This window comes from Podarcis melisellensis, assembly GCF_964234715.1.
Source record: "Podarcis melisellensis genome assembly, chromosome: 16".
In the NCBI taxonomy this organism is placed as follows: domain Eukaryota; kingdom Metazoa; phylum Chordata; class Lepidosauria; order Squamata; family Lacertidae; genus Podarcis; species Podarcis melisellensis.
In genome coordinates, this window is record NC_138533.1 from 20,892,040 (window position 1) to 20,919,396 (window position 27,357).

The 27,357-nt window shown below is 45.1% G+C and overlaps 1 protein-coding gene across 3 annotated transcripts in view; it reads right to left on the reverse strand.

Annotated features, from left to right (window-relative positions):
- Positions 1 to 27,357, reverse strand: part of TBX5 (T-box transcription factor 5) — a 97,725-nt gene that overhangs the window by 15,500 nt on the left and 54,868 nt on the right. For all 3 annotated transcript variants that reach the window (XM_081892412.1, XM_081892413.1, XM_081892411.1), the window contains exons 2-7: positions 24,825 to 25,003; positions 20,285 to 20,379; positions 13,200 to 13,319; positions 11,556 to 11,703; positions 1,590 to 1,742; positions 470 to 561 (exon numbers count right to left, since the gene is read on the reverse strand). In XM_081892412.1, the coding sequence (XP_081748538.1) occupies positions 470 to 561; positions 1,590 to 1,742; positions 11,556 to 11,703; positions 13,200 to 13,319; positions 20,285 to 20,379; positions 24,825 to 24,971 (755 nt within the window). In that variant the 5' untranslated portion in view covers positions 24,972 to 25,003. The remainder of the gene's footprint in view (positions 1 to 469; positions 562 to 1,589; positions 1,743 to 11,555; positions 11,704 to 13,199; positions 13,320 to 20,284; positions 20,380 to 24,824; positions 25,004 to 27,357) is intronic.

The following is a 27,357-nucleotide window of genomic DNA, read 5'->3' on the forward strand; positions in this document are numbered from 1 at the left end:
GAAGCTAAGGGCTTGTCCAGACTTCCTCTTGTCCCTTTGCTTTCACCCAGTGGAAACAGCTCTTCAGCGGTCAATCAGAGCAAAGGGCGAGTTGGGTTTGCACCAATTTACCACTAAAGAGGGGTTTTCCACACCAGTGGCATGGGACAAGCGAAAGTGTGGATGGACCCTAACCCAGTGCTTTTTCTGGGGGGACACAGCGGTACACATACTCCTAAACATTTTGTGAATCTAAGTTTGGCCTCATTCAGGGGCAGTATTTCAATATAAGTAGGAAAATGAGAGTAGCCTTAAACGTGTGGTGTTTTTTTTAAGAAAAGAAGCACTGCCCTAACCTATTGGCTCCACCCCCTTTTCCCTCTGGCCCAACCCACCACAGACATGTGACCCTCAGAAGTTGGCTCAGGGAGCAATGTGACCTCAGGCTGAAGAGGGTTCCCAGCTCATTATACACTGTGAAAATGTTTACCTTTGCATCCTCGACATTCTATGAAGCTCCATATCATCGCTGCCTCGAAATCCTTTCGCAAAGGGGTTGTTTTCAATCTTGAGCTGGGTGATCTGAAAAGAGAAAGCAGAAGGAAGATAGTCAGGGAGGCTTTGTTCATTCTTGGACTACTGCAATGTGCTGTACGTGGGGTTACCTTTGAAGGTGACCTGGAAACTACAACTAATCCAGAATGCAGCAGCTAGACTGGTGCCTGGGACTGGCCACCAAGACCATAGGACCATAACACCGTCCTGAAAGAGCTACATTGGCTCCCAGTACGTTTCCAAGCACAATTCAGAGTGTTGGTTCTGACCTTTAAAGCCCTAAACGGCCTTGGCCCAGTATACCTGAAGGAACGTCTCCATCCCCATCGTTCTGCCCAGACACTGAGGTCCAGCGCCGAGGGCCTTCTGACGGTTCCCTCCCTGTGAGAAGCAAAGCTACAGGGAACCAGGCACCTGCCGTGTGGAATACCCTCCCATCAGATGTCAAAGAGATAAACAACTACTTGACATTTAGAAGACATCTGAAGGCAGCCCTGTTTAGGGAAGTTTTTAATGTGTGACATTTTAATGTATTTTTAATCTTTGTTGGAAGCTGCCCAGGGTGGCTGGGGAGGCCCGGCCAGATGGGCAGGGTACAAATTAGTAGTAGTAGTAGTAGTAGTAGTAGTAGTAGTAGTAGTAGTCTTCTGACAACGATCCGTCATCTGGGCCAAAAAGATTGGTCTAAAAACAAAAAGGAAGCCTTCTTAAAACCAATCATGCACTGCAACATCACGTATCGTGAGAATGCTAGCAATCATGGGCATTCACTGAAGCTGAATGCTGGAACATTCAAGGCAGAAAAAATTATGAAGGGCAAGGATACTGATGGCTGATGGCCATGATGGTTATGCTCTGCTCCACAGATGGAGGAAGTAATGCTTCTGGGTAGCAGTTGCTGGAAACCACAGCAAGGGAGCATGCTCTTGGGCTTGGGTCCTGCTTGGGCTTCCCACTGGGGCATCTGGTTGGCCATCATGAGAGGAGGATGCTGGACTCTGCCTCAGCCATGTTCCAATTTCCAAGAAGATATTTCCAAAGGCACCATCATTTACCTTGTGATTCTGGTAGGACGTCACAGCGATAAAGGCCGTCTCTGGAAAGACGTGGGTGCAGAAGGCTGTGTTTTTTGAGCCAAACCCATTGTTCTCATCCGCCTTGACGATATGGAGTCTGGGCTGGTATTTGTGCATGGAGTTGAGGATGATCTAGAAGGGAAGGAGGAGGAGACATTGTAAGAACATAAGATGAACCTGCTGGGTAAGGCCAATGGCCCATATAACCCAGCATCCTGTTCTCATAGAGGCCAAACACATGCCTGTAGGAAACCAGTAAGCAGGATAGCTCAGTTGGTTAGAGAATGGTGCTGATAACGCAAGGGTTGGAGGTTCGATCCCCATACAGGACAGCTGCATATTCCTGCATTGCAGGGGGTTGGACTAGATGATCCTCAGGGTCCCTTCCAACTCTACAATTCTATTATTTCCCCCCTTCCGCAGTTTCCAGCAACTGGTATTGTGGAGGCAGAGCATAGCCATGCCTAGTAATAATAATAATATTATTATTATTTTACTTATACCCCGCCCTTCCCGGTTCAAAAACCGGGCTCAGGGCGGCTAACAACAAATTTAAAACACTTAATTGTAGAAGCAGCATAAAATACAGTATAAAAACATGAATAACAATAACATTCAAAGTTCAGAAATCAATTTAGGGGAAATCCATCTAATAAGCATTAGATAATCACCAGGGCTAGCTGGCTGAATTAGTAGCCATCAACAGCCTTCTGGCATCAGACAGAGCACAACAAATACCCTAATCGGGGATACATTGGGGAATTGGAAATGCAGCAAATTCTGGGGCGGAGGGGAGTTGCAAAACAAGTTACCCAGTGAAGAAACTCTATGCAGAAAGCCACCATTAATGGCATTATTTGATAAACCAGGGTTTCCAAACTGTGGTCCACAGACCACCAGCTATCATTCAGAGGGTCTGCTTGGATTCATAGCAGAAAATAGGAGACAGCATGTCTTCCCAGTTAAAAAAATAAATAAATCACAGTGGTTTTTAATTGCATTTTGATCGGCTCTTTTCTTTCCTGTTGTCACGGCCACCCAGGACGGGTCCCAGCTCACAAGAGACCTCACTCCGTTGCAGTTTATTTACAGGAAAAGTTTATTGAAGATTTCTGCTTCTCGTACAGTTCAGCATCGTGGCCGTACGTCTGTCACGTTAGACCGCTGAAGTCCCCTCTGACTCCTCCCCTCTTCCACACCAACTTAATAGCCTGGCTCTAGACCACCTCTTCCTCTCCTTTCTTTTCCGCAGGGTCTTCCTGCCCCCCTGGGTTCCCTCTCTCCGTGACTCGCCTGAGGCTGAATCCTCTGCCGCCTCTTCCCCCCTCCTTCTGGCTTTAGGGCCGGGCTCCTCCCCTGAGCTCTCTCCACTTCCGCGCGCCTCTACGTTTGAACTTGGCGCGCGTACGTTGCTGCTGACCTTTCTTTCGACCGCTACACCACCCCTTGTTCTGCTCTCCACCCTTTCCGGCTGAACACCTTGCTCCAACCCCCTTTCTCTGTTCTCTCCTAATCCTGCTCCCTCCGAGAGGCTGACGACTCCACCCCCTTTACTCCGTTCCGGCTGAGACGCCTCTTGCTGCGTCTGTCTTCCACTGGGCTCCTCTCCGCTTCTCCCTTCTCCTCCCTTTTGCTTGATTAAGGTAACCCCCTTTTGAGAATCCTCTGACTCGCTGCTCAGACTCGTGGATTCCCTCAGAATTCCGTCATCTTCTTCCTCATCCTTCTGCCCCTCCTCCCACTCGCTCTCCGTCTCCTCTGTCATCTCCTCCTCTCTCCCAGAAACCCTGACACCTGTATTGCGTTACAGTTGCAGTTCTGTGGGATTCCAAGTGTAGTAAAATCAAAATATAATTTATAAGAAACAATTAAGATGAAATTAAAAGCCATACAGCATCTAGCACAATTGCTAGAACAGGCAGAAAAATCATCAAGCAGTCTGCTAAGACCCTAGGAAATCTTCAAGTTGTTTGTGGGAAGGGGGGGTGAGATTTGGGAACCACTGTTTTGGTGTTCGTGAGTTACTCTGGGCCATTTGTATGAGTAAAGAAACAAATAAATAATAGTAAATACTTGCCTAAGTAGTAACTAGTTAGTAACTCCCATTGACACCATCAGGTAATGGAGTCTGAAATCATTCCTGTTTACCCAGGATTGTATTCAACTAAGTCCTATTCCGAGTAAATCCATCGAAATTACTGAGCCTAAACCAGTCGTGTTCACTAACCTGAATGAGTCTACTCTGAGTAAGATAGGCACTGAATACCACCTTCAGGCATTTACTTTAAGGGGATTCCTAAAGCCTTGCTTTCATTTCTTTCTTGGTACATTGTTGCATCGGAGTGTTTCCTGGTGAATATGTCTGAATAATACATAAATATATGTCCTAAAGGCTTCTGTTTATCTTTGTCTCCTGGTATGTAACTGCATCAGAATATATGCTTGTGGTTGCTTGTATTCTTCTTCTACACTGTGTTGTATTCAATTTAAGCTCTACTCAGCTGGAGCCAGTGGAGTTAATAAGCCTAAGTTACTCATTCATTCCATTAATTTCAGAGCAGGACTAACATTAGATACAACCTATTATTATTATTATTATTAAAAATTTGTATACCGCCCTTCATCCTCAGATCTCAGGGTGGTTCACAGCATAAAAATACAAGATAAAAATACAAAATATATAATAAAAACAAGAACAAAAGTATTATCATCATCATAATCAGTATTACAATTTATTGCCTTCTTTCACCCTAAGGTCCCAGGGTGAGTTGCAAAAATTAAAATGCAGCATTAATATTGAAACGCAATATTAATTATTATTTTTTTGAAAACAACAACAATTTGCTAAAGGCTTCTGTTTTCATTTCTTTCTTCATAGGTAGCTGCTTCAGAACTTTTGGCTTCCGTGTTAAAATAATAGTAACTGCAATAACTGTCTCTCACACACACACAAAACAGAACAGGGAGAAATTGACCAAAGGAGAGCGAAGGCCAGAACGCAGGATGGGCATTTGGCATGGGGTTAACGAATGCGCCAGGGCGCCTGACCCCATCTCTTCCTCCCATCCTTCCCCTCCATCTCCCCATTGTCCTTTGAAAGGAATGCCGAAGGAGGGGGGGTGCCCGTCGGAAGGACCTCCCGAGCGCCTCTCCCCACCCGGCCCCAGCCTTCCAAGCCGACCCAAGTCCTGCAGATCTCCGGCGCTCCCCAAAGCCTAATCTCCAGGGGCAAGGAGGAGGAGACGGGGAGCGTATCGGTCCCGCCCGTCCGTCCCTTCTCCTCCTCCCTCCTGACAATGATTGCCGTCGATTCTGGCGACAGGGAGACGCAGGCTGCCCCGCGGGGCCTGCGCCAGCCAGGGGCCTCGGGACGTCAGGGCTGCTCGCAAAGCCCCTCTCATCCGGGGGGTTTAGCCAAATCGGCTCTGACATCCTGGAGAGTCGCAGACATCAACGGTGAACGATCTAATGGTTTTTAATTTCATTACGGCTCTCCTAATTGAGGGGGCCGCCCGCGCGCCTCCCCGCTTCCCATTGTTGTGGAGCGCGGGCTCCGCTTGGCAGGGAGGGAGACGGTTGGGCCCAGTGGGAAGGGGCGTCCCAGTCGGAGCGCCCATTGCCCTTTGCGCGTCCCCCACCCCAAGCCAGGAGTCTCTCGTGTGTGTGTGTGTGTGTGTGTGTGTGTGTGTGTGTGTGTGTGTGAGAGAGAGAGAGAGAGAGAGAGAGAGAGAGAGAGAGAGAGAGAGAGAGAGAAGAGTTGGGGGGAAGAAAGAAAGAATAATAGATTCGTAGAGTTGGAAGGGACCCTAAGGATCATCTAGTCCAACCCCCTGCCATGCAACCTGCAACCTTGGCGTTATCAACACCATGCTTTAACAATCCGAGCTATCCATGCCCATAATAATAATAAATAAAAATTATTTATACCCCGCCCTCCCCAGCCAAGACGGAGCTCAGGGTGACTAACAACCAATAAAAAACAAGTTGATTGAAATGCAACTTCAAAAACAAGATTAAAATACAACATTAAAACATTAAAATGCAGCCTCATCACAGGAGGAGAAAGGAAAAAGAAAGAGGGGGAGGGAATCAAATTGACTCCAAGCCAAAGGCCAGGCGGAACAACTCTGTCATACTGGCCTTGCGGAAAGAAATCAGATCCTGCAGGGCCCTGGTCTCATGAGACAGAGCGTTCCACCAAATCTGGGTTAAAACATATGAAGAACATATGAAGTTGCCTTATACTGAGTCAGACGATTGGTCCATCTAGCTTAGTATTAACTACATCAGTGATCTTCAGCTGATGGACTCCCAGCATCCCTTAGCCAACTTAGCCAACTATCAGACTCATTGCACAAAGAAAACTGCCCCCTCAGGGAAGAATGTCCCTCACCAGGACATTCTAGCTTTCTATGTGCAGGGAAGGTTGTTTTGTTCTTGTCTCCAGGAGATGAAAGCACTGAAACATTTCAAACCTCTCTCCTACAACATGAAGTGGTGTCCTCAGGAAGAGTTGGAGGATATAGGTGTTGCCGGGCTACAACTCTATACTGCCTGGGGCTGGTGGGATTTGTTCTCCAACGGTATCCAGGGCACCACAGGCGGTGATGGCTGGTGCTCATTGGGACTGGTAGGGCAGAAGACAAGGAGCCCACCTGTAGGTGGCACCACAGTTGGTAACAGGCAGAGCCAACTAAGTCCATTTTTGACCCCTTCCTCTTCCCTGCTCAGTTCTGCAAAGGCAACACTGAGACTTAAGGTGGAAGAGGAAGCTGGCAGGCATACCCTGGGCCTGATCTGGTTATAATCAGCAAGGAAAGCAGGTGGAGACTGGCTGAGGGCAGACTATAATAATAATAATAATATCTTTATTGTCATTGCCCCCTCTCGGGGACAACGAAATTACTTGGGGGGCTGGGGCTGGGGGGGCAGTTCTTCATGTGTCCTAATGGGCTGGCTTCCACTGGTCACAGGTTCCCCACACCCGGTATAGAGAGAGATATTTGCAGTGGCTACCAAGTCAAACCTCAAGCAATTTAAGTGTTTCTGTTCTTTCTGTCATGAATCTACAGCTTGTTTCTAATTTGTGTTTTTGTCTGGTTGATATAGTTGTAAAGGTTTGCAGTCTGCCCTGGAATCTATTCTGACTGACAGCGATATCTAAATATTTTTTTTAAATGATCACGCTTCCTTAACTGTAGTCTTTCACACACAAACATGCCGTTTAGCTATTAAATGTTTAAGGCTAAGGTTGTAACTGTTTCCAGAGGGCTAGCTGCCTTAGGACTCAGCTATACAGCTGCAAATAAAATGTTTTAAGTGTGTTGTAAAGTGCAATATGCAAATGTGACACTAGATGGCAACAATGAGCTATGGGAATTTCAATATATTTTTCAAAATGTTTTTTTGAAAAAGCATTTTCACAACTTTTTTTATATGTGTGTAGATTTCACCCTAGTCTATTGCAGCAAAGCCAGTGAAAGGTCTTGAGGCATGTTTACAGCTAACAAATTATTATTATTATTATTATTATTATTATTATTATTATTATTATACTAGAATACATTTGTCTTAAAGGTGCCACAAGATTCTTCGATGTTTCGGGGTTGTTTCTTTCTTTCATAAGATTTATACACTGCTTGATTGTTAGGGGAAAACTTCAAAAACCTCAAAGCGTTTTACAAAAAGGTTCCAATCCTATACACATTTGCTTGCTTGCACGTAAGTCCCTGGGTCAGGCAGTAGGTCAGACTTCTGAAAGGACATTATAGGATTGCACTGTTCAAGGTTATAACAAGTGAAGGCACGGAATGCGACTAACTAGAAATTGTTGCCCTTAGTCGAAGATAATTTAGAAGCAAGTTATAATTAATCACAACACATTCCAATGAATGTTTGCGCAGAAACAAATCCCATTGTGTACAATAGACCTGAAACCCTTAATAAATAAGTTTAGGATTGCAATCCTTAAAAAAGGAGCGGAGGAGGCATTCTGTACATGCTCTGATTCCTCCTTAAGGTCTAACACCAAAAATAGGTTCTGAAGCTAAGTCCAAGACTTGCACAGCTAAAATTAAGCCTGGACTAGAATACTGGGTGTGTGGGTGTGATGTCAGTCCAGCGAGGCATGAGGATTAATTCAAACTGTAACCTGGGCTGGGCGGCTGCACTTCAATCTAGGTTACTAGATCAGTTAGCACATTGTACAGATCCTTGTTTACAAGGCGCTGCTGTCTCCCATTTCATCTCACATCTCCCCTCCACATGTCTGCAGGAACCACTTGTGCAGCCGGAGCTCAATTAGAGCCAACTGTTGACAGGGCGCGGCTGCCACCAAAATGCATCAAGCACACTTCCATCAAATTAAGACCAACTTTATTCACTGTTAAACACCTTCCTGGCTCAGGCTTCCCGGCCGCCCATCCCTCGGCATTTCAGCTGTCAGCCTCAGCTTAGTGAAAAGAATTTGAGCATTAATGTGCTCTCTCTGCTGCTGCTCTGGCAGTCAGTCTGCAATAGGCAGCAAAAGCATGCAGACCTCAATTGGAAAATGCCCTCTGTTACTCTAGAGCAGGCTTCCTCAACCTTGGCCCTCCAGATATTTTTGGCCTACAACTCCCATGTTCCCTAGCTAGCAGGACCAGTGGTCAGGGACGATGGGAATTGTACTCTCAAAACATCTGGAGGGCCGAGGTTCAGGAAGCCTGCTCTGGAGGGAGAGACTAGAACTGCAGGGGATTTTAGCTAAGCATCAACAGAAGCCTCCTAGCAGGAAGAGTGGTTCCACAGCAGAACAGACCTCCGCAGGAGACAGTGGGCTCTCCTTTGCTGGGGATATTTCAGAAGATGCTGGACCACCAGCTGTCAGAGCTGCTGCAGCTGTATCTTGAATAGCAGGTCCTGTACTTAAGCAGGCAGGAGTAGAGTGGTACCTCGGATTAAGAACTTAATTCATTCTGGAGGTCCGTTCTTAACCTGAAACTGTTCTTAAGCTGAGGTACCACTTTAGCTAATGGGGCCTCCCGCTGCCGTGCCACCACCGTGTGATTTCTGTTCTCATCCTGAATTGAAGTTCTTAACCTGAGGTACTATTTCTGGGTTAGCGGAGTCTGTAACCTGAAGCGTCTGTAACCCGAGGTACCACTGTACTCGTTCAGAGGCCCTCTTCCAATTCTGTTCTTTTGTGATTCCACAGGCCAGGGGCATCGCAAGGGGGGTGCAGGGGTCCGGTCCGACCCGGGTGTCATGCCTGGGGAGGGTGACAAAATCCTCACGCCCAGCGGGCGGATTTTCACGATTGGTGTGACTGTCGTGAAAATACAGCCGCTGATCACGCAAATATGGCCAGTGATCAGCCTCCCCCCCTCCAGCGGGTGGCGTTCACACACACCCAGCCGTCAGCGCTCGCATCCCCGGCGGGCAGTTTTATGCGATCGGCGGTCGGTGGGTGGCGCTGGCACCCCTGTATCTGTTTCGCAGCCAACCCTCCCTAAAAAAAAGGTCAACAACTCTGGACAACGTTCCCAAAAATTGCAACGGGGGGGGGGGGGGTTGACAAAAAGAAAAGTTGTACCGGGTATCACCTGACCTTGCTATGCCTCTGTCCACAGCAACCTGTTTTCAGTGCTGGGAAAGGACAGTAAACAATATATGGTTGAATGATAAGAATGCAGTGCAGGCTGTCTCTGATCATACACAGAGGAGCTTTCTCTCATTGTTTAAAAATATCACAGTCTCCCTCTGCCTCCACCCATCTGAGATTAGAAGAGACATATGTTTTAGGTAGGGGGTGGGTGAATCTGTCAATTTCAGTTTCTCTCTGTTTGTCTCTCTCCTTTTTTAATTTAAATTCAGTTCTCCACATCACTTTGAAATTTATTTTTTTAATGTCAGAAAATGTACCACTAATTTTGTGTGAATTTATCCCAATGTACAACATGTTTGTATGCAATTTTGGTTAAAAGACACACTTTTGCAAAGCAGCATTCCCAAATATAATGCATTGCTGCATGTTATTTTTCACTGACATAATGCATTCTTCCATATATCTTGCCCAAATATATGCATTTTTGTACACATTACTTGGCTAGAACATCTCAACATTCAGAAAAGTGCAAATTTTGGAGGATGGCTGTGTCTCATGTCAGAAAGGGTGAATTAAGTCAGTTCCCTTTTAAATGAGAGTGCAGTTCAATTTCTCTTTCTTCCCCACCCCCCATCCCTAGGTTGAGGCTTGAGCCTAAGAATAATTCCCAGGGCATTTGAACATGCTTCTGGGATAGCTCAGTTGGTAAAGCATGAGACTTAATCTCGTGGTTGTGGGTTTGAACCCCACATTGGGCAAAAGATTCAGACATTGCAGGGGGTTGGACTAGATGACCCTTGTGTTCCCTTCCAACTCTACAATTCTATTATTCCCCTTTGAGAAATCAGACTTTGAGCAATATGTGTAGAGGTGCACATGAAAGAAAATAACAGAGCAGTGGAAGCACAGATAAATCAAGAGACTTTCTTTCCAAGTGAACATATAAAACAGTAATTTCCTACATTGTTTCTACTTCATTATTTTATAAACACCAAATCCAATAAATAATACAATATGTATAATGTCAGCTTTATTAGATACGACATCTTGTTAGCATATGCTGTCTTATGCTTCCCTTTTTTGCAAACAGAGCACTCCTTGACCCATATCCCCCTCACCAGCAGAAATATTAGTTGCAATTCTGAAATAAAGGTACAGTGGTACCTCGCAAGACGAAATTAATTCGTTCTGCGAGTTTTTTCGTCTTGCGAATTTTTCGTCTTGCGAAGCACGGATTCCCATAGGAATGCATTGAAACCAAATTCCCATAGGAATGCATTGAAACTCACAAGACATTTTCGTCTTGCGAAGCAAGCCCATAGGGAAATTTGTCTTGCGAAGCAACTCAAAAAACAAAAAACTCTTTAATCTTGCGAGTTTTTCATCTTACGAGGCATTCGTCTTGCGAGGTACCACTGTAGTTTTTAAAATAAACTCATCTTCCTTCGCAAGTGCTGCATATACACTCTAGCTTCAAAGTATGTTTTACTCCTCAAAGAATTCTGGGCACCATAGTTTATGAAGGGTTGCTAGGAATTGTAAATCTGCGAGGGGTAAACTGTAGATCCCAGAATTGTTTAAGGATGAGATTGTGCTTCAAATGTGCTTTAAAGATACAGGATGTACACAGTCTAAGCCACAACAGGCACATGCCCTTACACAGCACCCAAGCTACTCAACTGAGAATTCATTGGAGTTTACTCGCCATCAATTTATCTATCTTGGCAAGGAGTGGAATGCCTGTGAACCTCCAGATCTTGTCAGACTTCAAATCCTATCAGTCCCTGCCAGGATGGCGAAAGTTTTAGACCATCAGCATCTGGAAGGTCACAGGTTATCCACCTGTAATCTAGGTTGCAATCTGGCACAAAGTGAAATCAACGTTGTGAAAGTTTATAGCCACCTTCTCTGTTGTTGCCATTGGATCATGGCCCAAAATGTCTACTTTCTAAAATGAGAAGAGTTGTTGGGTATCCCTAAACCAGGGATGGGGAAAACTTATGACCCTCTGGGTGTCATTGGACTACAACTCCCATGGTCCCTGACCTTTCATCTTGCTGCCTTGGCCTGATGGGAGTTGTAGTCTTAACAACAGCTAGGTCTCAGCTTCTCCATCTCTTCCCTGTTACTGGGAGTGGCTGCGATTCCTCGGTGACAAACGAAAGGCACTCTGCAGGTGATTAGAGTCACCATCCGTGATATCGTATAACAGGAGCTTAAGATTGCTAAATCCTATTGTGGTGCATATGTATGGATCCAATTAAGCTCTGATTGAAAAGCTGGCGTTTGTTTTGTTTTGACGAGAGCTCCAATGTCAGTCTGTATCAGCCAATATGAAATTAAATCTGCCAGGTACTTACATGGCCAAATGGGTCAAGATGGTTGTTGGTCAGCTTGAGTTTTTGGAAGGAGACCAGCTGCCTCATCCAATGGGCCCCAGTGGCTGGCGAGTCTGGGTGCACATATAATCTTCCTGGCATGGCAGGCTCAGCTTTCCCAGTCACTGACCTAACCAAAATCAACACAGTGGGTTTGGTGTTTTGTTTTATTCTCTCAACTATGTTAGAAAATCAGAAAAGGCTGCAAATCAGAGGAGGGAAGAACAGCTTATCCTCCACTCTTTCCATGCATGGCCCATGCTTTAAAGTTATGTGTCCAAGTGCCCTTTTTTTTGCTCCAGAGATTTCCCCATGAAACCCCACTTTTTAAAGCTTTTGCAGGGAAAGCTCCAGGGCAAAAACCAACAGCAACTGCTTGGACGCAGAGCTTTTAAGCACAAATCTGTGCCAGGGAAGAGTGGGGCAAAATGTAATTGTGAATAAGCCCAGAGAAAGAGAAGAATTGTCAAATGGTTTTTCCCTCCCAGTCCTATTCCTCAGACATGCCCCATCCCTTCACTAATTTTGCAGTAGCTAAAGTGGTAGTCTGGAGATGGTACAATAGACTGTACCACATTGCCAACGACAATAATGATAGTGATAATGTGCAGCAGAGAGGGATGATAGAGTCTTGAAGTCATGGAATGCAGTAGAGACTGCTGCTGATTGGGACTAGTAGGATAGAAGGCATGGAGGCCAACAGTAGAGGGAGCCAGAGAAAATGCCTGGTGGAGTTACTGATTGGTCTATGACAAGCGTAGGCAGACTTGGCCCTCCAGATATCTTGGGACTACAACTCCCATCATCCCTAGCTAACAGGACCAGTGGTCATGGATGATGGGAATTGTAGTCCCAAAACATCTGGAGGGCCAAGTTTGCCTATGCCTGGTCTATGATAGGTAGAGCCAATTCATTCTGGTTTTGTTCCCACCATACTCCTTGCTCAATTTTATGAGACTAAGGAGGAGGATGCTGACAGCCAGCACTGCCCCTCCTACTTGTAAGGAAGTGGTCAGGCGGAGGCTGGAAGAGGACAGACTTAGCTTGATGGGGCATTGCCCCCACTTGCCCTAATGGACTCACCTCCACTGACAGAACAGACTGCCTATTACATGCTGCAGCTGAAGGAATCACATTCTTGAATGTGCAAAGTCTGGTAGATTTACCTGATGTCTGGAGTGGTACAGACCTACCCTACAGTGTCATTCAGCTGTGTGCCACCCAGTATTTAGAACTGTCCCTACACACAATGCAAAATGGTTGAATTCTGGACCTTTTCGCTTTGTACTTCTCTATGCTCCAGCCAGGCAAATGAGAGGCATTATGAGAGCACATCTTCCAGCCAGGGAAAACCACTCAAGGTGCAAAACGGGGCCAGTAACGGGTGGGGTCTGTGGGGAGTTCCAAGGGCCAGAAAGAGAGGCCTAAAGGGCCACCCTTAGCCTGTGGTTTCCTCAGCTCTGCTTCAATGTATAGACAAATTTTCTTAGTCCAAGGAGCAGGGTATCCCACGCCACACCAAAGAGCAATTGCCCCTTTTGGCTTTGCTCTGTATAGATTTTGTTTTTAACCCTTTAATCTTGCATGGTTTTTGACCTATCTCCAAAACAGAATTAGGCTGCATACCATTTATTATCTGCAAATTTGTATCTGTGGTCATCAGAAGGGACAATATCCATTAGCAGGATGTACTTTGTTTTGGGGTTGAGTCCCGTCACTTTCACCTTGTAGCTGGGGAACATGCGCCTAAAAGGGAAAGAAAAAGACACGTAAATATTAGCAGAGAGATGCATTGATCTGAAAACATTTGTTCTGGAACAAATTGCAATTACAGTCTTTCGTAGTATAACCAAGATTGAGAACCAGAAAGTAAACATTTCATATGAGGTCCAGTTATCATTAAGAGGTATGATCCACCAGTAAGTTTTCTTACAGCTGCAATCTTAAGCATTTACTCAGAAGTATTCCCTGCTACTTCCAGGTTGGCTTACTTCAAATAAATTTGCTTAAGATCCCCATCTCTCCTTTCTGCTTCCTCCCTCTCTTTTTTCCAAAAGAAGTCATCCAATATCTGACGCCTTTAAATAATTTCTCACCCTTGCATCTGTGTAATCTATAGCACTCTCCAACCAGAATGCAGTACTTCTAAATCCCGAGTAAAAGTCGCAAAGTAATTTAAACAGCCCAAAGCAAAACCAAGTGAAAACAAAATGCTGTCATACAGTTTCCAAAATAGAACAAAGAGCTATCAGAGGTGGGGAGCTTCTGGCCTCCAAGATGTTAAGGTAAAGGTAAAGGGACCCCTGACCATTAGGTCCAGTCATGGCCCACTCTGGGGTTGCAGTGCTCATCTCGCTTTACAGGCCGAGGGAGCCGGCGTACAACTTCTAGGTCATGTGGCCAGCATGACTAAGCCGCCTCTGGCGAACCAGAGCAGCACACGGAAATGCCGTTTACCTTTCCACCGGAGCAGTACCTATTTATCTACTTGCACTTTGATGTGCTTTCGAACTGATAGGTTAGCAGGAGCAGGGACCGAGCAATGAGAGCTCACCCCGTTGCAGGGATCCGAACCACCGACCTTCTGATCGGCAAGTCCTAGGCTCTGTGGTTTAACCCATAGCGCCACCCGCTGAGCTATAAAATGACCACTGGCCATGCTGGATGGGAATTGGAGCCCTAGCTTCCTAATCCCTGGTTCAGAGTGTTCAACATAGCCATGAAGGTCTCTGGGTAGTCCCTACAAGGCAAATGCAACTCATAAGGAAGGCTAGGAGGATAGGAAACTGCTTTTTACCAAGTTGGGTTGTTGGTCATCTAGCTCAGCATTATCTACACCCACGGACTGGCAGCAACTCTCAAGGGTTCCAGGCAGGTGTCCTTAAACCTACTGGAGGTACCAGGGATCGAACCTGGGACCTTCTGCACATAAAGCAGATGCTCTACCACTGAGCTACGGCCATGTCCCTAAGACATAGGAAGCTGCCTTATTATGAGTAAGTCCATTGGCCCATCTAGCTCATTATTGTCAACACACTAACTGGCAGCAATTCTCAGGGGTTTAGACAGTTGTCCTTCTTAGCAGTTGGGGAGCAAGAGAAGGAAAACTGGAATTTTAAGAGCTAGTGTTGGAGCTTGTTTTTTTTTTCTTCCTACGTCTCTCTCCAAATATTTTTATTCATTTTACAATACAAAAATATAAAAACACATATACATTTTTTCCCCTCAGCTCTTCTGCAAATCCTCAGTTTTAATTGCTACTGATTTCTGTAAGCTGCTCTGCAATTGTATTTGCAGTTGTGTTTTGTAAGTGAAAAGGTAAAGGTAAAAGTACCCCTGCCCAACAGGGCCAGTCGTGACTGACTCTAGGGTTGCGCGCTCATCTCTCTCAAGAGGCCGGGAGCCGGCACTGTCCGAAGACACTTCCGGGTCACATGGCCAGCATGACGAAGCTGCATCTGGCGAGCCAGCACACGGAAACACTGTTTACCTCCCCGCTATAAAGCGGTCCTATTTATCTACTTGCACTTTGACATGCTTTTGAACTGCTAGGTTGGCAGGAGCTGGGACCGAACGATGGGAGCTCACCCCACCATGGGGATTTGAACTGCCGACCTTATGGTCAGCAAGTCCTAGGCACTGAGGTTTTACCCACAGCACCACCTGCGTCCCAGTTTTGTAAATAACTTTTAAAAAACTACCGGGTATGTGGAAAGCAACATTAAGTCTTGTTAAGCATTAAAGACTAACAGATTCACAGAAACATAGATTTGTAGAGTTGGAAGGGACCACAGGGGTCATCTAGTCCAGCCCCTACAATGCAGGAATCTTTCACCCAATGTAGGACTCAAACCCATGACCCCGAGATTAACAGTTATGTTTATATTGTTTACAAAAGTTGGGTGCCTGCCCCTCTCTCTGCCAAACAGAGGCAAGAGCCCATGGGGCTCCTTTGGAGAATTGAAGACATGACAAGAGACTGTCACAGCTTTAAGAAATACTATATATTCACATATTTACTCCTTCAGTCTGCACGGAGGGAGTCCAGATCTTACAACATGGTCATCTCAAGAGCGGTTTGCTCCCCACCGCAGTGCAGCACTCCAGTCTAAGGCATCTCTCTTCATTCTGCTGCTCCTAAACGCTAAGCCTCCTTTATTCCTTTATTATTATTGCATTCTAATGGTGCTTTTGATGCTTTGTAATACTAATGATTAACCCCCTCAGGTGTCACCTAACAAAAGAGTTCTCCTGACCATCAACACTTGTCAAGACTGGTACACACTTTGGACATTTACATAGGTTAATTAACTCTTCACATGCTAATTGCTGGTGCTCAGAAGTAGGAACACACATTCCAATGCACATGGATCTTGATTACATTCTCAAAGTCCAAGCACAGTCTTTACACATAAGCATGATTTAGACACCTCAACCCCCTTCCGTAACTTCCTTTCTAATACACATTGAGACTTTCTTATAACATATCCCAGTTACAGCATACAAGTTCTAATTACTGGTAAATCCTAACATTTACTATACTTAAACATCTTAGCATTACAGATCTATTACAATATCAATGCACACAAGCAAGAGACTTTAAAACACTTCTGTGGCATCCAAAATTTTACTGAATAAAATCACACTTCTAAAACATACTTTATAAACACTCTTCCTTTTTAAATTTGAAAGTCTTTAAGACTCTTGCTGCAACAGACCTATGGATATAATTATTTGCTTGCATGTGTGCATGTACATTTACATATATAAACTATTTCTATAAAATATACTTCACTGCATAACAATTATATGCATTATACATACATAACATTGAGTATATATGAGTACATATTATTATTATTATTATTATTATTATTATTATTATTATTAGAATTAGAATTTATATACTATACCTGGAGGTCTCAGGGCTGTTCACAGAACAAAATCAAAATGCAAAACCACAAATTATATAATCAAAATAAAAACAACAACCCAATAACACCCCCCATGTACACACACAACACAACACAACTTGTCTGTAAGGTACCTTCAAAAGAACCACAGGAATAAACTTGTTTGAAACTGTATAATTGTCTCTTTTTTCTATTTCAATTCTAGGCCAGAATCCAGTTGACAATAAATCTAGAAATGGAAGGAACCAAAGGCTACAATCCTGTACCTGGAAGTAAGTCCAACTGAACCAAAGCAGATTAACTTCCAGATAGACAGGTATAAGATTTCCTTGGACTCTACTTCTCCTCCACAAAGGCATATACTATACACTGTGCCACATGGTAAACATGGATAAGGGCTGTAGCTTAGTGGTACAGCATTTGCCTTCCATCCAAAAGGTCCCAGGTTCAATCCCCAGCATCTCCCGGTAGGATCTGGAATGTCCCCCACCTGACATCTTGAATTGAATCATTTCCCGCCCATGTAGAAAATACAGAGCTAGATGACCAAGGGTTTGATTCAATAGATGACCACTGCCTATGTTCCTGAACTGCTTTTGAGATGGAAATTTAAATGGACATGCTAAAGCAGTGGAGAGATGCTACTGTATATAAAAAGCAGGGAGGGGTGCCTGAAAATCCTGTTTGCTAAGAGAAACTGTTTGTGCCACTAAGCAGTTCTTTGCATCCTCAAAACTTAGAAGTGAGTGGCAGCAGGGTCACCAAAACTGCAGTAGAACTTTGCTCTCTTCTTCCCCCTGCGGCTGATGCAACGGATGTGAACTAATCAATGCTCCATTCACTAATTCTTATATGTAAGAATGTATGAAGAATCCTAGTGGATCAGGCAATGGCCCATCTATTATTTTATTTATTTATTAAAATTGCATACTGCCCTTCATCCGAAGATCACAGGGCACTTCACAACATAAAAAATACAACCACCAGCAGCCAGGATTCTCTATGCACAAATCTGGAAGGAAAAAGTTCCCACCCAAGAAGAATGGATAAGAAAAGTGATGGAAAACATGGAATTGGCAAAGTTAACAGTTAAAATAAGAGAAATTAATGGTGACTGTTTTTTGGAAGAATAGACTATTTCAGACTATTTAAAGAAATATTATAGTATGATGAATTTGCAAGCAAGATTTGAACTATGAGCAACAGAAGGAATTAAAGATTATTGCATTGTTGTTATGGTATAAGAGAGAGATGATAGGGTGCAGCAAGGGGAAGCAATAAAAAAACATAATGGAAAATGGGGTGGGAAGTCGACAAAACAAGAGAAAAAAATATTATGCATTGGAATGTACTGTATATGTGATTTTTTTTGAAAATTTAATAAATAATCACGGGGGGGGGGCTGGATACAGCCGGACGACCATGGGGAGCTTACAGGAAGGATCTGAGCGCAACAGTACTCTCCCCGCCTATCGTTTCCAGAAACTAGTACCTGCAGCATACTGCCTCTAGCGGTGGAGGTACAACATAGCCAGGGTGGCTAGTAACCAATAGTGATTATAGCTATCCATCTTAATTCTAAAGCATTCTTATAGGAGACTTAATAGAATTATAATAATATAATATAATATAATATAATATAATATAATATAATATAATATAATATAATATAATATAATATAATATAATATAATATATATATAATATATTATTATATTATATTATATTATATTATATTATATTATATTATATTATAAACAAAACACAAGGGGAAGGGGGAGAAACAACATTGTGTTCCGAAACGGAAACACAGAATAAATTGCAGCAAATCCTAAACTCCTCAAACGTAGAATCTTCCAGTCAGACCCCGCCATTCATTTCAACAGGACTAATTTCAAAGCTGGAGTAGAAACTGAACCTTAAAGCATAACCTCCAGCGCTTGTGGTGGAGCGTGTTTTTGGAAAACCATAATTGGAGGCGGGATCAGAACACTTTTTTTCCCTCAACACTGAGAGGTAGAGATAGCGCCCTTGCGAGTTATACTATGGTAAATATAGAAGCGAGGAGGCCAAATAGTTTATGAAGGACCCTTCTCAGATCTGATTGTTTTGATGTCATTGGGTCTAGATTTGCGCATATATATATATATATATATCTCAAAATGAAAACATGCCGAATCTCTTACTGTGTCTATAACGCGCGCGCAAAACTGAGAAGCGCAATGGAACCCCGTAGTACGATCCTATGCATGTTTACTCAGAAGTTCTGTGGAACTTACTCGCAAGTAATTGCGCGCAGAATCGCAGTCTAATGGTATACATAGTATTCACTGCGTTAATTTCAAGCATTCACCTGTCCCTAAACTTGATACAACCTAAATAACTAATTAACAAAACCAGAGCAAGCTTGAGTGAAGTGTTGTTTGTGCTTTTATGATACACACACAAACAAGCAAACACATTAAGAAAAGGGAAAACACTTTGGGTTGATACACTAAGCCCTATTCAGAGGGAAATGAACCTACGTTCATTCATTTCTGTGGATCTACTCTGAGTAGGACTTACTTCTGAACTGACATGGTCAGGATTGTGCCACCGAAACTGGCGGGCCTTTAGATGGTTTCATTTTGTCTCGATTATTGCAATGGTTACCCTGCGAAAATAACTGGGTTGCTGCAGCACCTAAACTTGTTTTAAAAGGGGGGGGAGAGAATCTCAGGAGAAACAAAACTTCTCATTTTTTCCCCAACACCTGTGGATCAAAGCCAAACACTTTTCAGAACAGAACTCTCCAGCCCCAATCTGTTCTATGCATGCCCGTCTACTCAGAAGTCAACCTCACTACGTTCATTAGGACTTACTCCCAAGTAAACGCGCCAGGCATTGCAACCCAAGACGTGCTTGACGTTGGCCAAACTCGCCTGCCTTCTATATAGTGCACGCATCGCCCTAATTATCGCATCCACAAACCTTAAGATCAATTCTTCGAAATATTCCTGCAAGGAAATCTATTCCGAGAGCTCCAGTGTCACTCCTGATACAGTATTACATTTTTGCGACATCAGATCCTGCGTATTTTTCACTGGGCAGAAGCCTTCAAGGCACGTCCGGGCTGCTATAACGCACCCGGAAACAGTGGCGTAGCGTGGGGGGTGCAGGGGGGGCCGGCCGCACCGGGCGCAACATCTGGGGGTTAGGGTTAGGGGGCGCAAATCCACGGGTTAGGGGGTGCAAATTACTTGCCTTGCCCCGGGTGCTGACAACCCACGCTACGCCACTGCCCGGAAATGCTTCTTTACATTTCAATGGGGTTCGCAAAGGAACTCCCCTCCCTCCGAGGACACACACAGCCCTACAAATGAATCGTGTTTCTTCGTCTTTTAGGGAAGCAGGCCGATATTTCATTTATTTATGTTTTCTCCACAGAGCCATTAACTTACCTAAAAAATATCCATGCCCCGCCTTTTGACCAAAAGAAAAACCCTCGAGGCGGCTTACAACACTGTGGTAAGACTACAATACGCAACCTCGGTGGAAAACCACAAAGGCAAGAGGATATAGAGAATAAATTTAAAATGGGCGTCAAGCTAATAAATAAAAATATTTAACTAACTGACCAACTGCATCGCAGATAACTCGCTTCTACCACCACCACCCATTATAAAGTCTGCCCCCCCCAAAAAAAAATCTTGGCTACGCCCATCACACACGCACACATCTAGTGAAAATGAGTCTTTCTCCACCAGCTCCATCACCCGCATTCTGACCCCCCAAAAAGAGAAATATCTGGATTCTTACCTTCCAGCTTTGGTTATAATCATTTCGGTCCCCACGTCATGAAATTTGAGCCATAATTCTCGCTCGTGTAAGAACACTTTGATTCCCTCCATGCCCTGCAAAGAAGAGCAAATGGCAACAGGCAAATCATTATACAGCAAGGGCAGGTGGGAAGGCGGGAAGGCGCCTTAGACTGAATCAGACCAGCAGTCCATCTATCTCACTGTTGTCTACACTGACTAGAAGCAGATATCTAGGTTTCCAGGCAGGAGACATCCCAGTCCCTACCTGGAGAGGCTGAGAATCGAACCTGGGATCTTCAGCATGCAATGTGACGTACCCGTTCCCCAAATCACGGGGATATCAAGGGTGTTTATTCCCCGCGCCCATCAATAGCTGATGGCGTGTCTTTTTCACGCCACACCTTTTCAAGTGTATACCCCCCACCGCTTTACTGATGATGATGATGATGATGATAAACTTCGATTGATTTGGGAGCAAATCCCACTGATTTCACGGTGGCTTGTTCCCTAGTATACACGCATAGGCTCGGGTTACACGGGTGTTCCTAAAAAGCCAACAGTGAACGTGGAAACGGGGGAAAGACGCGTGCTTCTTCCAGGCACACGCGGCCAGGAGACGGGATTGGCTGTGGCTCCTGCTGAGAGTTCCTCCTCGGTGGCAAACCCGAGTTTCTGACTGCGTAACGTGTGAAACGACCTCCAGAGCGAGAGACAGAGAAAGAGAGAGTGCTAGCGGACTTGGCTGCACTCCACGACGGCTGTTATCCCTTCTCGGTGAATAGAGGCTTGCCTAAACTAGGCTTGTGGTTTTTATCTCCCGAAATGGCGAAGCAGGAGGGGAGGGAGGGAGGGAGTGGGCGAGAGACGGGACAGTCCGGCTCATGTTCAAAGACGCTTCGCCGCTCCAGGCCGGAGATCTGCCCAGCGCCAGCGGCCATGAGAGCCGCTTGGAACTTTTCTGATAGGAGCCGGCCTGATAGGCTCCGAGCCAAGAGCATCAAAATAGCAGGCGCTATAATAGGATCGGAGGCAAGGAAGGTTTTCCTGAGAAAAAAGGCAGCGGGGTGGGATGGGGAAGAGAGAGCAGAGAAAAAGGAGGGGTGAGGAGGAGGAGGATGAAAAGCTGACCCCTGGGAAGGAGGTTATCTCTGCCTTGCAGTCACTTACGGGCCCATCCTTACGTCCTTCCAGAGTTTCCTTTATTGGTTGCATTTATAATCCGCCTCCCCCCCCCCCCGCAGCTCAGTGCGGCCTACGTGATTTCCGCCCCCCTCCACATTTTATCCCCACAGCAACCCTGTGAGGTACGTAGGGCTGCTGTGCCCAAGGTCAACCCAAGTGAACATCACAGGGCTGAGCGGGGGATTTGAACTCGCGTCTCCCTGGTCCAACGCTCTAACCGCTTCCCCACACTGGCTCTGAGATTACATGGCACAAAGGCGCGGTTCCTATCCTACTGTGTTTCTGGTTCAGGTTCTGGGAAACGAGGCCAACTCGATGGAGGTCAAGTTGAAAGTGCATTGGGTTAAGACGTCCAAATGCACAAATACGAACTCGCCTCCGCTGCTTTCTTATGTATGTACACGCCTGTTGTCACAATCATCCACGCTATTTTATTATTTCCATTAGCCAGATACAGCTTCATCTACATATCTGCATCTCTACCCAAAAAATAAGGATAATTATAATAATATATCCGTGTCATTAAGGGCAGTGTTCAATCAGTTTGTCCTTACCCGTCCTTCACCAGACGGTTCCAAGGCAGTTTAATTGAAAACACCATTCAACTACAATCCTATGCACATATCCGTGGAAATAAGTCCCATTAAATTCAATGGGGTTTTCCTTCCGAGTAGTCACATTTAGGATTCCCTTGCTGAAGAATTGTGATCCTGTTGAAAGCTGATCACGCCTAAGCCCGCGGAAAGCAACAGAGGAGAATCCCACCCAGTGCCTAGGACGGCAGCCCTGTTTACTCGGGAGAAACTTCCTTTGTTCAACTGGACTTACTCCCTAGTAAGTGTGCAAAAGGACTGCGCCGCTCCCGGGTTCATCATTTCCGATGGGTACAGTGGAAATGCATTTGGGGATTACCGAAGGTGGGGGTTAAATGTAACATTTAGGAAGCAGAAGTTCAACTCGAATACTGCAATCCTATGAGGCCCATTGTAATCAATGGGATTTACTTCTGAGCGTGCCTGCACGCATTGCCCCCCTTGCTTCCCTGACACACTGGACCTCCCAAAAAAAGAGAGAAGGGGATAGGGTTCCCCTTAGCTATCAAGCCCACCGCTCAAAATTTGACTCGGTCGAATAATAGCAGATTAATCAACCTACACTTTAGTTGACTAATCGACTGGACCGCTGCAGCCGTGCTGCGCATCAGCTTCGTGCTGATGGATCGTTTCGACAAATGGAACGTTGGCTTATTCCCTATCACAAGCCGGGAGAGCTCGACAGTGCGATCCTACGCATATTTATTCAGAAGTAAGTCCGAACTAGTTCGAGGAGGCGAACGCTTGAGAAAGGCTGCAATCCTACCCCCACTTGATCTCGAGTAAGCCCCACCGAATCCTGAATAGATAGCGATAGGATCGCGCCTTAAAAGTGCCTAGAACCTCTACCGGGGTCATTTCTTTATTTGGAATACGTTTATACTAACTTTTCCAACATCAAAAGTTCTCAATGCCGTTTACACAGCAAAAGGTGGCTTAGAAATCTTTCCAGTCCCATAATTTTTGTGTTTAAAAACTGGTCAGTAACTTGTAAAGACGGGGACTCCGCATACGCGAATTTACCTCGAGTAAGCCCTACTGAACACGGTAGGAATGGGGAGAGCGCCATCCGTGGTACTTAACGAGGCTTGCTTTGGCCTAAGAGATTAGGCCACCGTACATTTAAAGCACACTCCCCTCCAATGAATCCTGAGAGCTCTAGTTTGTTGTGGGTGCTGGGACCTGTAGGTCTGCGAGTGGGTGAACTACAATTCCAGTTGGGAGCGGAGGGACATGCTTTAAAATGTATAACGTGGAAGGGAGGGAGAGAAGGAGAGCGAGGCAGCCATGCTGATTTCCCAGTTTTGTGATGCCTAAAAGAGAAATCGTTTTTTAAAAAAACAAAATAACCTAAATGTAAATAAAAGAGCACACCCCATTTCGCGGGGCTCGCTTCTGCGTCGTGATCCGGATGCATGTTTTTTTTTAAAGATCCTGAACCAAAGACTCACTCCCATCACAAACGGCAGCTAAGCAACTCGCTAGAAGCAGCCGAAGCAAGGGTAGATATCAAGTCCTCCCGGCCAAGCCAAGAGCATACTGCATATATATTTGCAGTAATGGGCTGGAGGGAGAGGGAGGATCGGTTTCGAGAAACCAGATGTTGGGACGTCGGGAGACAGACTCAGCCGGAAAGATCAAGGCTTGAAACCTCGCGGTCGTAAATGTATTGCACGCTCAGGCACTCCCTACACACGCGAACTTTTATTTTTTATTTTTTTCCTAAACATCTCTCCTTCCAACCTCTGGTGTTTGGATGCAAATAAATGTACTTAATTCTTTATTCCCGTACGGCTCTCGCCGCACACATATATCTCGGGGAGCGTCCTCACGATCATTTAAACCAGATTCGTTCCCAGTTCCCTTTCGACTTCCTTTTCTGCGACCCTTACGCCGCCCTCGCAGTGAGGAAAGAGTGGGACGCGGTGCGCCTGCGTATGTATTTGCATTTTACTGCCGGCGCAATCTATCCAAAGCGACCTTAGTTATTGTGGTTGTGAGCAAGAATCTGGCGATGGCAGTTTATTCCGGGATCGATTGACGCGGACTGCGCGGCTGGCTTACATAACCAGGTCTACTACAAACTCTATTTGAGGCGGGAGCCAGGATATGAATCCGAATGGGTACAAATACGAATATTTTCCCTGTCCTTTAACTGTACCCCCAAATTTTCCTGCTTGCGAAGGACGGTCTCCTTCAGTCAATAGCCGCGCTCGCCTTTCTGCATAGCAGAATCAACGCATTCCAGACTCCATCTCTCCAAATATATATATATATTATTGTACGTGATTTTTGGGGCGGAGATTTTTATATTTGTCTTATTCCATTGTATTATCTTTCTCCAATTGTACCCTTACAGGTGGGATTTACAGTGAATAATAAATAATGAAATGAAACTACCTTTCAGCGAGTTTTAACCACGTCTACTCAGAAGTAACTCACTTGAATTAAATGGGGCCTACTCCCAGGTACGTGGGGTTGTTACGACTGCAACCTAACTAACCTACTATTATCATTCATCAACGTTAGCCCTACTCAGAGAAGACCTAATGAAGTGACCCCCCAGTCATATTTATTGATTTTAATGGGCCTACTCTGAGTAGGACTGTCCTTGAATACACAACCCATTACTATTATTAGTATTATTATTATGAATTAAAAGAACAGAGGAGGAGTAATGGGGTTGTCTCTCATTAGTTCCCACTTTCCCGAAGCATTCCCACCCCCTGCCTCCCCCCATTCGTGCCCACTGCGGCGGCTTACCTGTTGGGTGAAGGCGGCCTGGGGCGAGGAAGGTTGTTTGCTGCTGGCGCCCAGCTGACTCTCCGGCTTCCCGTCGCTCGCTAGCTCCTTCGTGTCTGAGTCGACCGGCGTGGCTGGGAGCCCGAAGCCTTCTTCGGCATCCGCCATGTTCTAGGCTGCTGAGCCCCCCCGCCCCACTCCTATACAACAGAGAGAGAGAGAGAGAGAGAGAGAGAGAGAGAGAGAGAGAGAGAGAGAGAGAGAGAGAGAGAGAGAGAGAGAGGAGTGGTGAGTCTTGGCGGTGGTGCAGAGAACGAGAAGAGACCCACGGTCGCGTCCCCTCTTTGCCACTGCAACAGTGCTGGATTTATAAACTATAGCTTAGGGCCCCCTTCTTTTGGGGGGGGGCCCAAAATTTAAAGGGGAAAAACCTGGATGCACTTTGATAAAATACATATTTTGTTATGTGCGAATGGCTTTAGATACCTATTAGGTCCATAAATTACCATATAGCATATCTTCAACACAAAAAACGGCGACCATTTGTTGTTGACAAAGGACAGCTTGGACATATAAAGGGCCCCATTGCTTTCAGTAGCTTAGGGCCTCATCAAACTTAAATCCTGGAGCGAGGGAGACCGAATGATGGGCGGATAGGCCGAGAGAGAGAGAAGGTCCACGGCTGCCAATTCAAGGCCGGTTATACCCGCGTTCCTCCAAGGCCTACGCCTGCCCCTGCTTCAAAGACCAGGCCCTAGAAGAGAGGCTTGTTTGGAGATCCCTGCTGTCTCCCTTCTTTTCACACCGACAGGTTCCCAATCTTACAGATATACAGAAATGTGTCTGTGCTGCGCGTAAATCTCCCGTGCATAGGCCATCCCAACACATAAACACTTTAAAAACTTATATGATACGAGGTAAAATTCCACATATGCTAATGGTAGAAAAATGCAACCTGTGCCGTTAATGTTCAGAAATAATTTTACACCACTTATCAAATATATGAGAAAGAGACAATTACTTACAAAGTGCCGTGAAAACTTACGAACTATCTAAAATAAAGTGAACTTGCAATATCAGTACGTTCTTACAAATTCTTGACTCAGTTTTTCGTTTTTTAAATAAGTTCCAGAAGATTCAAGAAAAGGGTAAGTTCAGCGTTGTTCCCCGTAGCTGTGAGGTGCCGGGAACAATGTTGTACATACGCTAATAGAGCTGTGAATCGTCACAACCGCAATCGCATTCTGTACCTATGTGTACAAGCTCTTGTGTATATTGGGTGTGCATATTGGATCAATGAAGCTTTCTTACTGCGGTCTCCGTGGTTGCAATAACCCCATGGATACTTCCTGGGGAGTGAGACCCGTTCCAGTGAATGTGAATTATTTCTGAATAAATTTGCACAGGTTCAGGCTGCTGGGCTGCCAGACCCGAGAAGTCTGTGGGGCTTAAGGCATGTAAGGATGTCCAAGATTGCAACACATTCTTGCGCTGCTTGTTTTGTTGGGTCAGTGTGTCTGCTAGCCTCCTCTTCACTCATGTGTCATATGTGCAGAAGCACAATGTGTGCACGTGTGTTGATTAGCACACAAATACATATTCTTTACGTACACAAAATATACATGCACGCACGCAAGCATGAGTGTACTGACACGTACACATATTCTATATGTACACAAATATATGCACACAGAGAGGCATACATATACATACATACATCTGGGTACACACAGAGATTCTATAGTAACCAAAATATTACACATGTACACGTGCAAGCATGGATATGCACGCATATGCATCTTCCGTGTGTACACATGTATATTCTGCATGTACTCATAAAGCAAGCATGTGTATATATATACCCGTGCGTAAAACAAAGAGAAAGATACGTGCGCACACATCTATGTACACACAGAGACAGCGAGGTCAACAGAGAAAGTGGTATTGACCTTAGACGTCGAGTCGCGGAGGAAACGCAGCAATGGACTTCCGTTGGAAGGCGTGTGTCAATTTCATATAGAAAAGGCCCAGAAATATTTCATGTCGAAAAGGCCCAGGCAAGATTTCCTTGCTAAAATAGCCCCCCTCTCCCACCAGCACCGCCAAAGTGGGAAGCACTTTTCCAGCAGAGGCCAATTACCGATCCATGCCCCCCCCCTTCCAATGATTTTTCATTTCTGCGCCCAAACAAAACAGTCTACAACTGAATATGCTGGTATATTGGGGGAGGGGGAGAGATCCCTCATGAAAACGCGACAAACTTCGCAGGTTTAAAAAGAGCCAACGACTGGACCCATGTGAACTGAATAATGTGGACTTTCTTTTTTGCCCCCAAAGAAAAGGGGGTGGGGAAGAGAGATTTCCTCTGGTAAAATGAGAAAATTTGAAGCTGTACAATTTGCTCTATAGCAAACCACGTAGAAAATGGCCATTACTTGATGCTGACGACGACGACAAGGCCTTGTCTTTACTTTTAGGGGAAATTATATAATTTTAATAATGTTAAAATTATATAATGCTATAATAATGTTCTCGTTTATTAAATGCACCTCCG